Consider the following 15,957-nt stretch of genomic DNA (forward strand, 5'->3'; position numbering starts at 1 on the left):
ATTAATTTTATTTTTTTATTATTTGTTAATCCACAAATATATCCACGTGGCGCATTGTCTAAAGTTTTATTGTTATCAAACTAATCATAAGTAACCCGTTAAGTATGATGCATGAGTTTCCTCGTTCGGACCCGGACCCCATGAATGCTCTGGAGTCTTCTTCTGATTCGATTCGGATTCCCTTGCTTGCGGGCCAAGTTATCCATAAATACAAAGGTCCGAGCCCACGAGCAACGAATAAAACTAGCGAGAAAGAGCCCTTCCCCCCACGTTCTCATCAAAGGGGGGAAACATCTAACAGATGGAGTTCGGTCGGCGCCGGAGGAGGGTGTCGATGAGGATGCTGCCGCTGCTGGCGCTACACGTAGCCTACGAGTACCGGCGCGCAGTTTGGAAGCCGCCCGTGACCGCGGGCTTGTTGCTCGCCAATACGCTCGTCTACCTCCGGCCTGGGGCTCTTCACCATACCCTCCCCACCATAGATCGTGTCTTCTTCAACCCCCATCTCATCCTTAAGGTATGTCTCTAGGGTTTAGGGTTTTTCGTGTGCTAATACTCATTATCAGTTTGTAACCCTGTCCCTGAAATTTATGCCTGCTTGCTTGATCTATAATTTAATGTTGAAGGAATAGCTTATTATTTGGTGGGTAATTAGTAATTGTTAGTAATTATACATGTGATTGCCTTGCTAGTTTTACAACTGAAGTATCAAACAAAATATTTGAAAATTAGAAGAAAAAAAAATCTACCACAAATTTGAATTTTTTAAGAAGACATTGATTGATGATTGATGGTATGTAAATTAAGACTTGGTTAGTAAAATCAGAAATGAAAAGAGATTGTGTTGGCTGTTTTGGAAGCAAACCGGTGTTCTTTCCTGCCCAATGGGACATTTGTTATTGCTGGAGAGAGAGGGATATTCATCTTCCCTGCCCAGTGTTCTCCACTTTTCTAGAAACAATATGATTCGTGTGTCTACGGATACATATGTGTACGTTCAGTTTTTATTAAGTTCAAGTGTGAGATCTGCTACTTGGGTAACGCTGAGTTGAAGCCTATGGGAAACCCAAATAAGAAATGTTGAAATCTATGGTGAGAGCCCACCAAGTAGTTTGTTCACACTAACACAAATAAAGTTTAGGAAGAGGAACATAGTTTAGGAGGTGGAATTTTTCATAACTTTTATTTCATACTCTCTCTTTTCCTTCTGTTACGAAATGAAAGAGTACAATGCTAACCTAGACTGATAATTAAAACCACTTCAAGTTAGAAATATGAAGAGACAAAAAATACTCAAAAATTTTATAGAAAACTGCATTATGACCTGTCATCATTAAACTGGCCATAACTTTCTCTAGGAAACTCCAAAAGATTCAAAATAAATTTCATCATAAACTAGACTCCCATAGCTTAATTTGGGTTTTGAATGACCAAATTTGGTTAAGATTTGTCACTTCAAATTCTCATTCAAATTCAAATGTTTCTGAGAATTCAAGAAGTCAAGTTTATACTTCTAACACCCTCTCTGTAAACTTGATTTCTTCACAACTCCAAGCATCATTCTCAATTTCTGAAAAACATCATACTTGAAGGGCTTAGTAAAAATATCAACAATTTGATCAAGAGATTTCATAGATCCTAAATCAATTTTTCCTGAATAAAATGAAACCTTGTATTAATATGTTTGCTTCTTTTGTGAAACACCGGATTCCTTGCCAATGCTTGAGTGGATTTGTTATCAATCAGTATTTTTGTTGCTTTTAGTTGCTTTAAATAAAGCTCCTTCAATAAACTTCTTAGCCAAATAGCATGACATGCACTAGAAGTGGCCAAAACATACTCCGATTCACAAGTAGACCGGGGTGTCAAAGTGCGTGTCTAGGTGCTAAGGCTCAGTGTTTTTCATGATATATGCCTTAAACTTGTCTGGATGAGGCGCGTGTTTTTTTGCGCTTTAGGCGCCTTTTGCTCCTTGAAAAGTGCTAAAAGACTCGTCCAATTGAAATTGACTATGAGCTGTTTTTTTTTTTTAGATTAATTTTGGGTAATGTAAAAAAAGGCTTGTTGTTTTAGAAAATAGTAAATTTTTAAATAAAGATACTAGTCAATTACCCCTATTTAATTAGGCTTTTAAGGTCTTGATTAAAGTTTTAATCATTGGAAATGTGTTAGCATTTAAAAATCAACTATTTCCAACAACTTAGATTTTAGAACTAATTGTACATTTAATCTTAAAGCAAATTTTGTTTCTATATATTTACTTTAGATTTTTAATTCATACCACAATATATAATATATTACCTCTTATATAATTTTATTTATTTATTTATTTATTTATATGCGTCTTACTTCACTCGTGCTAACGCTTCTTTTGCGCCTCGCGCCTCAAGCTTCAAGAGATATAAGGGTCATAGCACCTAGAGTTCACCTTGCGTCCTTGATAACACTGAAGTAGACAATGTGATTATAGGTTGTTTTTTTTAATACCAAGCAATAACATTATTTCCCAAGAAGAACACAAAGCTGGTAGTGCTTTTCTGGTCATCAATATCTCTGGCAAAATCACTATTCCAATATATCATCAAATTAAATTCTTTGGGAGATGAAAAAAACATACCATAATCGAGTGTTCCCTTGATGTAACAAAGAATTCTCTTTGTTGTCTTCATGTGAACGTTAGAAGGTTTCTCCATAAAACAATTGACGAGTTCCACTGCAAATGAGATATCCGGCCTTGTGCAAGACAAGTATCTTAAGCTTCGAATAAGATTTATGAATAAAGTTGGATCTACATTTTCTTGCCCATCCAACTTAGAGAGCTTTGTTCCACATTCCATCAGAGTATTAACATGCTTGCATTCAAACATATTGAATTTCTTTAACACCTCTTTTGCATAGCCTTCTTGAGTGATAAAAATGCTATCCTCTAATTGTTTCACTTCAATGGCCTAGTATTAGGACATCGGCCTAGTATTAGGACATCAACCCCATATTCAAATTCTCGAGTTATTTTGAAATCTTCATACATCTTTGAGATATTGCGGTGAAGATAAGATCATTCATGTAGATGCAAGTAAATAACAAACCATCTTCATCCTTTTTAACATTAAAAGAATTATCATATAAACATCTAGAAAAATATTCTCTTGGAAATACTTGTCAATTCAGCTATTCCATGCTCTTGGGTGTTTTTTTAAGCCTATACAATGCCTTCTTCAACTTTAGTACTTTATTTTCTTGGCTTGTGATTACATACCTAGGTGGTTACTCTACATAAACTTTCTCTTCAAGATAGCCATTGAGGAAGGTCGACTTGACATCCAATTGATGAATTCTCAAGTGATTTTGTGCTGCAAGAGAAATCAACAAATGAATGGTTTCCAAGCGAGCAATGGGAGCAAATACTAATTCTTAGTCAACCCTTTGCTTTTGCTTGCACCCTTTGATGGCAAGCCCCACCTTGTATCTTTCCATTTCACTTTCGGCATTCTTCTTAATTTTGGACATCCATTTGACTCCAATAGCCTGATGATCACTTGGAAGAGCAACAACACCAAGTGTCATTCCTTTTAATGGCTTGAATTTCTTCATCCATGGCTTGAATCCACCTCTTATCTTTACTAGCTTTTTTAAAAGTTAAAAGGATGAACATCTGCAAATAAACACATTAAATTAGTGTTTTCCATAGATTTCATCAAGGTTGCGATATCCTTGAGTTGCAACACTTTCTGGTGAAGATGTGGATGATGATGCTTGATAAAATGGAGCTGATGAAGATGGTGAAGTGGGATTGTTTCTTCTTTGGACAATCTCCTCTTCTTTTTCAAAATATGGAAGAAAATAGTAAGATTCTTCCAGTTAAGTGCTCCAATCCCATGTTGCTTCATCGAATTCGACATCTCTCCTAATTACAATCTTTGAATTGCTTGGATCAAACAATTTGTAGCCTTTCGAGTTCTCATCATAGCCAATGAAGACAAACTTCTTACTTCAATCATCAAGCTTAGATCTTACTCTCAAACATGCACATAAGCAATAAGGCCAAAAACTTTTAAGTGTGATACACAAGGCTTCCATCTATTTCATGCTTCTTGAGGCATGACATCCTTCAAGCTTCTTTGTTGAACTGCGGTTTGAGAGATAAATCATACATGCAATTGTTTTAGCCCACAAATTCTTAGGCATGTTCATGCTTTTCAACATGGTTCTCATTATATTGAGGTTTGGTCGATTCTTTTACTTGGCGACTTCATTTTGTTAGGAAGATCTAGGTACTGTCAAAGGATGATGGATTCCATGCAACTCACCAAAAATTGTTAAACTCATTAGAAGTAAATTTTCCTCCCCTATCAGTTCTTAAGGCTTTGATCTCAAGGCCATTTTTTTTCTCAACCAAAGTTTTAAACTTTCTAAATGCATCAAAAGCTTCGGACTTGTATTTTAGGAAATACATCCATGTTTTTTTGCTATAATCATCAATAAATAGAATGAAACAAGAGCTTTTACCAAGTGATGAAGGATTGATGGGACCGCAGACATTTATATAAACCAATTGGAGTGGTTTGGTGATTCTTAAAATAGATTTCTTTGGGAAGCTCTTCCTTAAATGCTTGCCAAGTAGACAAGCCTCACATAGTTGTTTAGGGTGATCGATATGTGGTATGCCTTCCACCATTTTCTTGTCTCCTAAAGCTGAAAGGCCTTTAAAAGTTAGGTGCTCAAATCTCATGTGCCATATCCATGAAGGATCATTAGCGGATGCCTTCAAACACGTAGTTTTAGTATTTTGCTAGTTTAACAAGAACACCTTGTTTCTAGTCATAGCTACTTTGGAGATGAGATTATCATCATGATTTCGAAGTTAAGGAGTCAATGTTTAAAAAGGTGAAAGACGTACCTGAGGCGTTTTGCTTTTGTGAGGTGAGGTGTAAGCCTCAAGGTGGACCGAGGCGTAAGCCTCAACTTAAATTAAAAAAGTTTTCTTTAAAAATATATATACCAAGTTGCGAAAAATCAAGACCATTAGTAAAAAATTTAAGCGACCAACTAATAAAAGCGGGTAGGAGCTTTCCCAAAAACCTTTTAAACACGTGGTTGGTGCTGCTAGCAAGGTTTTTAAAAACCCAAGGCGGGCTTCGAGGCGCTTCTCAACCGTGAGGCGAGGCGTAAGCCTCGAGGCGTTTTGAGGCGTAAGCCTCAATTTTTTTTGGAAAAAACAACAATATTGTCTACCAAATACAAAGTAACAAATATGTTATTTTTATTTATAAAATAAATAATTTTTTGAAACTTATTAAAATATATTATTTTTATTTATAAAATAAATATTTTTCAAACTTATCTTATCTGATAAAAATATATTATTTTTATCTATAAAATAAATATATTTTTTTTCAAAAATTAATAAAATTATAACTTATTTTATTTGTAACTCATCTTATCTTATTTGTAACTAATCTTATTTGCAACTCATCTTATTTTATTTGTAGTTTATCTTGATAATTTTTGTCATTTTTACATAATCTTTAGATTAAAAAATTAAATTGGTACGTATTACATGCAAAACCATAGGTGTTGATAGGTGTCGATGAGTTTTTTTATTGAATTTTACATGTATAAGATTTTATTAATGAAAGTATATACATATAAATATTTTTATTTGCTTTATAATGATATTACAAAATTTGGATTTTTGAGGCTTAAGCCTCACACGCACTGAGGCGGTGCGCCTCAGTGCGTGCGCTTTTTTCTGTGAGGCTTAAGCCTCAATTCCATTCTCATAAGCGTGCGCCTTGAGGCTTTGCCCTTGCGCCTCGCCTTGAGGCGCGCCTCAAGGCGCACGCCTCACACGATTTTAAAAACCATGGCTGCTAGTTCAATAAAAGTGGGCAATGGATAAGGCGCATGCCTCTTGCAGCTGCCTCATGTAAATGAAGAGTAAGTTTTTTATATTAAAAGGAAGTCGTTTGCCTTGAGGTAAATTTCTTCCTTTTCGCCTTGAGGCGCACCTCAAGACGTATGCCTCAAACGCTTTTTTAAACACTAAGGAATTTTACCCTCTACATGAGTTTTACATCCATTTTAAAAAAATTGTTTAATGCTCAAGATACTACTTTTAATCTTTGGAATAAAGTAGGCATTAAAGAGAAGTATATGGCCATTATTTTTGTTTTAAATAATATTGTTCCTTTGCCTTTGATGTCCACTTTTGTATCATCACCAAAATGGACACATTGGCCTAAAGCTCCTCAAATTTGCTCCCATCTCCTATTATGTGATTGCTGGTTCCATTATCAAGATACCATGTGTTGTTTCCTCTTTTTGGCTCATCTTTTGCTAAAAGTAACAAAGTTGGCTCCCCACGCCTTCATCAACTTCTGCTAGTTTTGCCTTTCCTTCATTCTTGAAAAAACATTTCCAAGAATAATGGCTATGTTTTCCATAAGTATAGCATTGAACTTGGGGATTTTCAATTCTTCTTATGTTAGATTGCTTCTTCCTTTTCCTCATGTTCTTGTTGCTCCTTGTTCACATGGAGAATTCTGAAATTTATTGAGAAATTTTGCTCACATTTTTCCTCTTCTTTGGTTCCATGCCCTCATCCACGGCTACGTCCTCTTGCACTAATAGATTACTTGCTTCCTACTTCTTCAATGTAATCTTAGACTTAAAAGATAGCTTCGAGAACAAAGCTTCTTCGGCTATAGTTTTCTTTCCATGGTTCATCCTTTCTTCATGAGATTGTAATGATCCACAAAGCTCATCAATACTCATGGTGCTTACATCTTTAGATTATTCAATAGCCACCACAACACAATTGAATTTTGAGTTGTGAGATTGCAAAATCTTCTCAACAACTTGCTCATCTTATATAGCTTCACAAAGCCTTTTCATTTAATTCATCATTGCTGAAACTTTTGTGATGTTATCCGAAATGGATTCTCCTTTCTTTGTCATGAGTGTCTCAAACTCAACCCTGAGAGTTTGAAGGCGCTAACTTTATCAGCTTTCATTTTTGAATTACAAAGAGTCTCCTGTGTCTTCTTTGATGTGGTTTTGTAACTTTTGTTGTCTCCACCTAGCCTTTATCGACCATATCCCATATTTCTTGTGAGTTGAGAATCACCTTCATAAGTGCTCAATTTTCATTGTTAAATTTTTTTGAGTTGTGGATATTGGGAAGACATAGAAGTTGCCTTTGATGTGATAGCTCTGATACCACTATGTTGAAAGCTATAGTGGGCTCTCAAGTAGTTTGTTCACGCTCACACAAGTAAAATTTAGGAAGAGAATTTTTTTAATTACTTTTATTTGATACTTTTTCTATTCTTACAAAATGAAGGTGGACAATGCTGGATTTATGGAGATAGACTCTGATGGAGTACTCCTAGTAGATCAGAAGTTTTAGTGTCAAAAAAGATGAGAATCCTTCCACTCCCAATCTTGATTTACACAAAAGTCTTCTTTCTTCCCCAAAAACAAGCTTGCCACGTGATAAGCATAGTCTCCCTGCCTTACTTGCATCCAACACTGGTACTGTTGAGATGACTGGCGTATGTTTGCCCATTATTTTTCTTCTTATAGAGTAAGTCAAAATAATTGGAGGTCCACCATTACCTTCCCCTTCAACAATCACCTTGTCCACAAGGTGAAGGGTGGGAAATTGCTTCACCATGTCTATGGATGACTTTCAAGGTCAAGTACTTTTTATGGTTCCACCATCCATTCTAAATCAGACCCCAGTTGAGGTGGTAAAGGCTGTTCCTATTCATGATTCCCCAAAGCTCATTTGAGTTGTGAAATGTGAAAATCTGGGTGAATGGCTGTGGAGGGAAGAAGTGCCAGTTTATATCCCATCGGAGCAATGCAGTCGACCACCTTGTATGGTCCAAAGAATCGAGGAGATAACTTTTCATTCAGCCTCTTAGCCAGGGATCGAAGCTTGTAAGGGCATAACTTAGAAAAACCATGTCTCCAACTTCAAAATGCATGTCACGGCGGTGCCTGTTTGTTTCATGCTTCATTTTGCATTGTGCCCGTGCCAAATGTTGCTTAAGTTCATCCAAAATCGAATCTCGCTCTTGCAATTGTTGTTCTATATTGGCTAAACATGTGCTTTGAGAACCAATCCTGATCAAAGGAGGCAGATCCCAACCATACACCGCTCGAAAAAGGGGTTGTTTTTGTAGTGGCGTGGAATGTGGTGTTATACCAAAATTCAGCCCAATGCAACCACCTACTCCATCGATGCGGTTTGTCCCTAGCGAAGCAACGCAAATAGGTCTCAACACAGCGATTAACGACCTCTGTTTGTCCATCCGTTTGGAGATGATAAGCAGTGCTCCCGCTTAATCGAGTTGCCTACAAGCGAAACAATTCCTCCCAAAAGTGACTAAGGAATATCTTGTCTCGATCTGAGACAATCGACCTTGGTATACCATGTAGTTGAACTATTTTCTTAATAAAGATCCCAGCTACCATTTTGGCTGTGAATGGGTGTTTCAACGGTGTAAAATGAGTGTATTTGCTCAAACGATCCACGACTAGGAATACAGTGTTATATCTCTCCGATTTAGGTAGCCCTTCGATGAAATCCATGGGAATGTCATCCCAAATTTGTTGAGGTATAGGTAATGGCTGCAATAAGCCTGACGGTGACATAGCTTGATACTTATTCGGCTGACAGACCATGCATTCGGCCACAAACCGCTTCACATTTTGTTTCATTCCTTGCCAATGCATATCCCCATTCAACCTCTTGTAAGTTCGCAGAAAAACTTAGTGTCCACCCAGAACTCCGTTGTGATACTCATGCAATAGATTTGGGATAATTTGTGACCCTTTTGGAAGAACTAATCACCCCTTGTACAACAGATTACCATGGTTAAGAGTATAGCCTGGCCAATCTACAAACCCATTCTCTAGTTGTTCCTTGATGCTTGCCAACTTGGAGTTATTTGCTACTTCCTCCTTAAGTCGGCTCACCTCCAATACCTTGGGAAGGATCAAGGCACCAAACTGTGTGAGTTCAGTAATGGGAATACGCGATAGTGCATCTGTCACTTTGTTCTCTTTACCATGCTTGAACTTGATTTCAAAATTATAGCCAATAAGCTTGGCAACCCATTTTTGGTACTCGGGCTGCATTATCCTTTGCTCTAATAGAAATTTCAGGCTCTTTTGATCAGTGTTGATGCTGAAATGTCGCTTCAATATATAATGCCTCCACTTTTGGACAACTAGAACAAAGGCCATCAATTTGCGCTCATACACCGATTTAGGCTGATTGCGGACTGAGAGAACCTGACTGAAGTAGGCGATTGGTCATCCCCTTTGCATCAAGACAACCCCAATTCCAAAACTAGAGGCATCTGTCTCTATCACAAATAATTGAGTAAAATCCGAAGCGCTAACACAAGAACAGTTGTCATGGCTTTCTTTAGATTCTGAAATGCTTCCTCTGCTTCCGCGCTCCAACAGAATGAGTCTTTCTTGAGCTGTCGAGTAAGCGGTCAAGAAATGGCCCCATATCTTGCAACAAACCGCCTATGATAGCCTGTCAATCCTAAAAATCCTCGTAACTCCTTTAAATTGGTTGGAGATGGCCAATCAAGCATGGCTTTTATCTTTTCCTTTGTCAACTGCCACATCCTCCACTGAGACCTAATGTCCTAAGTATTCCATGCTTCTCTTGCTGAAAACACACTTCTTTGCATCGAGGTGCAATTGATTTCCAACCAAAATAGATAAGACTTGGTCGAGATGTTGGATATGGGATTCCTGCTATACATCAAAATATCGTCAAAAAACACTAAAATAAATTTCCGAAGAAATGGTCGGAGTACCCTGTTCATGAGTGACTGAAATGTAGCTGGTGCATTGGTTAAGCCGAAAGGCATAACAATGAACTCACAATGACCCTCGTGAGTCTAGAAAGCGGTTTTTAGGACGTCTTCGGTCTTCACTCGTATCTGATGATACCCTGATTTAAGGTTCAGCTTTGAAAACATTGTTGCACCATGTAACTCATCAAGCAATTCGTCTATCTCTGGAATTGAAAAACGGTCCGGAATCGTCACCTTGTTGAGTGCTCGGTAATCTACACAAAATCGCCAACTTCCATTTTTCTTCTTCATAAGTAGCATCAGGCCGGAGAAAGAACTTGTTGATGGTTGAATGATTCCTACTGCGCACAGCTCTCGTACCAACCACTCAATCTCATTCTTCTGAAAGTGAGGATATCGGAAAAGCCTTACATTCATCGGCGCAGTCTTTGGTTCTAGGCGAATAAAGTGGTCAATATCCCGGCTAGGAGGCAGCTTGGTGATTGTCGCAAACGCCTCGGGAATCTTTATCCATTAGTGTGTGCACGAGCTCCGAAGGATCTTCCATGTTGCTACCGTCTCTTTCACCCAAACTCATTTGACACATTTCCACTATCACACCATGCCCTTCCTGGTATATCTCCTTCACCATCATCTTCAATGACACCCCAGTTTTACATAAGCTTGGGTCCCCTTTCAAGGTCATCAATGTGCCATTGATATTAAACTTCATAGTTAATTGACTCCAATTAACCTCCATGTTGCCCAAGGTGCCCAACCACTGTATCCCAAGTATGGCGTCGGTGCTTCCTAATAGGAGGGGAAGAAAATCTTCCATAACTGTAAGCCCTTGCATTTCTAAAACCCTTTGCAAATCCCTTTTCCTTTCACGGCCATGCTTGTGCCCATCACTACCCCGTAATTTGAGGTTGCTTTTATTGGCAACTGCAACTATTCTATAATATCTGAGGACAGGAAGTTATGGGTGGCCCCGCAGTCTACTAATACCGATATCTCCTTGTGTCCCAACCTCGCTTTCATCTTCATGGTACCTGGCACGGTCAAGCCCAAAATAGAATTAAGGTAAAGCTCAATGGTCTCTGTTACTTTCACATCTGGTAATAATTCTTCATCATTCTCCATTTGTTCCACTAGAGTACCCCAGGAGAGCTTTCTATTCCTTGTTCATCTTCATGGACAAGCATAATCTGCAATACTTGCTTACAAATATGATCAGGTCTATATTTTTCATATATTTTTCGTCACATGAAAAACATAGACCTTTCGCACGTCTTGCTTGGATCTCAGCTTCAGTCATATTAAGCCTTCCTTTTACTTTGTCACGGTGTTCTTGGTGTTCTTGTGGGTATTTTCGAATGGGAGGCTGAGTGCGGAATCCACCAGTCGCAGCTCTCGTAGGTTCTGGATCAGTTTCTCGGCTTCAAGTCTGGCCCATTAGAGGCTTGAATTCCCGGAAAAAGTTGGGTCGAACCACATTGTTAGTAGTTGGGTTCTTAATAGCCCGCAAGGCCTGATTTTTATCCTCTATCAATTGAGCTGTTTCCATCGTTGAGCCCAACCCAATGGGTTTCGAAAACCTCACTTCAGCTCTTATTTCCGGCTTCAATCCTTTAACAAACATGCTTTCTAGGATTTCATCCAGAAGTTCCACCATGGTCGCCGACATTACCTCGAAGTCTCTTTGATATTCGGCCACTGTCCCACAATGTTGGATATTTAAAAAATGCTCACACAAACTCCCTGCTTGAGATGACCCAAAGCGTCTGAGCAATTGTCGCTTCAATTTCGACAAATCCCCAAAGGGAAACCTTGCATCTGTCCAACGGAACCACGCAAGTGCTTCACCTTCAAAACTTACTCCCGCGGCCATCAACCTTTTCGCCTCTAACAACCTATTCATCTCAAAGTAGAGCTCCACATGAAACAGCCAACCCTCAGGGTTCTCACCCTTGAACATAGGCATCTCCAAATGCCGTCCGCCACGCCATCCCTCGTATTAACCATGCTGATCATTACATCTCACAAATTCCCTAATATTTTGTACTTGCCCCATCGATCGGTTTGCCTCTGTTGCCAGTTTGTCCTTTGCCATCGAGCTCGAACCATCCTCAGGAACCTCTTTTTCTTTTGGGTTGGCTTGTGACAACATTTGGACAAACTTTTGCGTCTCATTCAACGCCAATAACACTTGCGCTAACCTTTGGGGACAAACTTTCCATCGATCTCTCCATCCCTGGTAACCATCGCAGCTCCGTCTTCTTTTCCTCCACCTCCTTCTCAAGGGCCTCCACCTTGCCGTCGCTCGTGTTCGATGCCATTGGATCAAAAGGCTCTGATGCCAAGTTTGATGGAGTACTCCCAGTAGATCAGAAGTTTTTACTGTCCAAAATAATGAGAATCCTTCCTCTCCTAAGCTTCATTTACACAAAAGTCTTCCCTTTTCCCCGAAAACAAGCTTGTCACGTGATAAGCATGGTCTCTCTGGCATCCAACACTGGTACTGTTGAGATGACTGGCACGTGTTTGCCCATTTTTTTTCCTTATTTTAGGGTAAGTCAAAATAATTGGAGGTCTACCAGACTCATAATTAAACACCATGTCAAGTTAGAATTACAAAGAGAAAAAACTCAAAAATCTTCTGCACTATGACCTGTCAGCTTTTAAACTGGCCATAACTTTCTCTAGGAAACTCCAAAAGATTCAAAATAAATTTTATTAAAAACTAGACTACCATAGCTATGATTTGGCTTTTGAATGACTGAATTTGGTTAAGATTCGACCCGCCAAATTCCCATTCAAATTCAATGTTTCTGTGGAATTCAAGAAGTGAAGTTTATATTTTCAACAAGGAAAACCCTAGGGCACAATCAAATTCATCAAACAATGAGAATCAAGAATACAAGCATAACACCAACAATAATAAATTTTCCAAGAATCAATCCGTTTTTTACGATGGATAAATGACTAGCTCTTCATCAAAATTTGAGGAATAAAAAAAACTCAGTGTCAAGCATTTTTAATGCCTTATAGAAGTAGCCTAATAAAAATTTCTGCTGCCTTGATCTTCAACTTGAAGATAATCCTATAAATAGACGACCCTTGTTCTATAGAAATACTCTCTTTTATCCTTTCGTGATTTTTAGATACTTACGTTCTGATCTTATCATAGTTATCTGCATCAGTTTAACATATTTTAATACAACTAAACCTATGACACATAAATCTAGCTGAATCAGGTAATATGTGAACCCAAATTTTGCTTTAATGCGCATCGAGGCCTTGTACATTGAAATTCTTGTCATCTGTTGGTCCTCCGTAACAAACTGTGCTTCAGATCAATAAAATGAAAGACATTTTGTTTTGGTGGGTACTTTTATACAGTCACTTCTGTATTATTATAGCTGGCTTTAAAAGCCCTAATTTTACATGGCTTGGTCCTCTCTCTCTCTCTCTCTCTCTCTCTCTCTCTCTAAGTGAATGCCGAAGTTGATTGTTCACCTGAAGCTAAAACCTTTTGTAATCATTATTAACTATTCTATTATTAACTATTTTATGTGACCAGGTGCTATTTCTTTTTGCTTCTTTTCTTATGAATCAACAGAATGCTTGCAAAGGGATAAATATTCCTACATAGTCGTTTGTTCTTATTTTAGTGTATATGTTCATATGGGGGCAATCCCATCCAGTCATCATGTAACTCTTTACTGAGCTGTATGTTACATTCTTTATTGTACAGTATGGGGATGCCAAGCGATTCTTTTTGTCGCCATTTTACCACATTGATGATTCACACCTGGTTTGCAATATGATGTCCCTCCTATGGAAGGGGATCCAGCTGGAGACATCGATGGGCAGCATCGAGTTTGCATCCATGGTTACGGCATTAGTTGGTATTTCCCAGGGTATCACCCTACTATTAGCAAAAGCTTTACTCATCTTCTTTGGTTATGAGGATGCCTACTACAACCACTACTCAGTTGGTTTCTCTGGTGTTCTCTTTGCAATGAAGATGGTTCTAAATTCTCAGGCTGATAGCCCAACTAACGTACACGGGCTTATAATTCCTGCACGATATGCTGCTTGGGCTGAGTTGATCCTCATCCAGATGTTTGTTCCAAGAGCGTCTTTCCTTGGTCATTTAGGTGGTATATTAGCTGGTCTTCTGTATCTTCAATGGAGACGGGCTCACTCAGGCTCTGATCCATTATCAGCTCTGTTTTGGAAAGTTTTCAGAATAGTAAGCTGGCCTCTTAGGTTTATGCGAGGTTTATTCGGGTTCCGGCAAGGGCGAGTATTAGGTAGGGGAAGAGTTGGAACGAGCCAGTTTGAGAGAGGGTTACATGGGGTGTGGAGGTGCAATTTATGTACATATGACAATTCAGTATTGACTGATGTGTGCGAGATGTGCAGCACTGAAAGAGGTGGTTATGGCTTCTCATCAGGATTTCAACAATCTAACAGGACCAGTGACTTATCAGTGGAAGAGCTTCGTCGTCGCAGACTACAAAGATTTGATCGATAGATAGAATGTCATAGACTGTGACTTCTTAGACACATGAACGTAGATAATGCAAAGGGTCAGTCAATTATATAGAATGGTTTGTTATTTGTTGAACTTTCTCCAATGCTTCGTTGTAAAACCCAAAAATATTTTCCAGAGGAAGGAATGGTAAAATAAAGGCCAAGTTAGATAAATTTTCATTGATATTAATGGCTCTAAATGAATTAACTTATGTATATGCTATTAACTTTGTCGAGGAAGCTGTGTTGAATATTAATGTTGTTAATACAGATCCATGGTGACGTTTGGAGGTGCATTGCCGATGCTTATAATGTTTGCTTTTTTCTGAGTTTAGTTACCAAACAGCTATCTGGACATCAGCCACTACTACTACATTCTACGGAGGGAGTGGTTCTTCCCAGCCGCTAACCATTCGCTTGCGCTGATGACCAATGCGCATGAATATGTGATGAATTACATGAATACAGCCACAGGTGCCTGTGGATATGGGACCTCAAACGATGCTGGGTATGGATTAAAGAACACAACTCAACAGTTGATCATGGTGCGGGGTTTGCTTTCAGTTTTTTTTTTTTTTAATTTATTTTTTTTATGAATGTGGGCAAGTCACAAGTATGTACAAGCGAAGAATTAATAGCTTAATTTACTTATATTCTTATTTTATATGAATTGTGTTTTAAACCAGCCTTGATTAAGACATGAACACCACATAGAGATTATAAGTAAATATTATAGGAGGTCATGAGTAAATTTTACTTGAAATTTTGGGAATTTTCGAAGGCCCTCGAGAGAGAAATCTCAATATTTTTGAATGGAAACTTTCTATTTATATTTCCTGTAAAAAAAAAACATAAATTACAAAAAATCTTCTTCTTTAGGAGAATAAAAATAAAAGTTTTATATGGGTAATTGTAATTTTGTAATTGAGATTTAGGGATGACATCGGGTAGGATATGGGTAGGGTATGCCAAAAACCCCTACCTGTACCCTGTAACTCCCTACCCTCATACCCTGCACTTCACGGTCGACTTTCGAGTAAAAATCATACCCTTACCCTTACCTAGAGTACGTGATACCCTGCAAGTCATCCCGCTTTATCCGATTGTTCAAATTATCGAATTAAATTTAAATAATAATAAAAATTAATTAATTATACATTATATTACAATCTTTAAACACTATGTCCATAAATTCAAAAATTATGAGTTTGATATATATTTGTTTATCTTAAATTATATAATCATATAAAAATGACGTCTATTTAGGGATTCAAATGTGAACTCTACCTTTTTGTTTTTGTTCATGTTTAACCATCTTGGTTTTGTTTAAAAATTTTTTTCATATATATACTATTTATATTTTATATAGCTTCAAATTTTATAAATATCTAGTAAGATTTTGAATATAAAAACCATTACAAGTAATTCTCATAAGTTATATCAATTGATTTTTTATTAGTATCTTATTTTTCAGGATGTTCTTATAATTTATAGAAATTATTATTATAAAATTATTTTTTATATTTGTTTATTTTTTAATTTAATTATGATTCTTAATATATATCTAAAATTCAATTTTGATAATATTATC

General features: G+C 37.6%; 1 protein-coding gene across 1 annotated transcript; it reads left to right on the forward strand.

The window, feature by feature from the left end:
* Window positions 1-160: 160 nt before the first annotated feature.
* On the forward strand, window positions 161-14,548 carry LOC120278188 (rhomboid-like protein 14, mitochondrial). The gene is made up of 2 exons (XM_039285121.1): window positions 161-517; window positions 13,582-14,548. Exons 1-2 carry the CDS (start codon window positions 302-304, stop codon window positions 14,365-14,367), a joined length of 1,002 nt encoding a protein of 333 aa, XP_039141055.1. The 5' UTR covers window positions 161-301; the 3' UTR covers window positions 14,368-14,548.
* Window positions 14,549-15,957: the final 1,409 nt, after the last annotated feature.

This window comes from Dioscorea cayenensis, chromosome 15 (genome assembly GCF_009730915.1).
Source record: "Dioscorea cayenensis subsp. rotundata cultivar TDr96_F1 chromosome 15, TDr96_F1_v2_PseudoChromosome.rev07_lg8_w22 25.fasta, whole genome shotgun sequence".
NCBI classification, from domain to species: Eukaryota; Viridiplantae; Streptophyta; class Magnoliopsida; order Dioscoreales; family Dioscoreaceae; genus Dioscorea; species Dioscorea cayenensis.

Excerpts from the sequence above, each read along its gene's own strand:
- LOC120278188 (XM_039285121.1), top strand. The coding sequence starts at position 302 with ATGGAGTTCGGTCGGCGCCGGAGGAGGGTGTCGATGAGGATGCTGCCG. Across the intron at positions 518-13,581 it reads ACCCCCATCTCATCCTTAAG|TATGGGGATGCCAAGCGATT; the intron begins GTATGTCTCTAG and ends TTTATTGTACAG.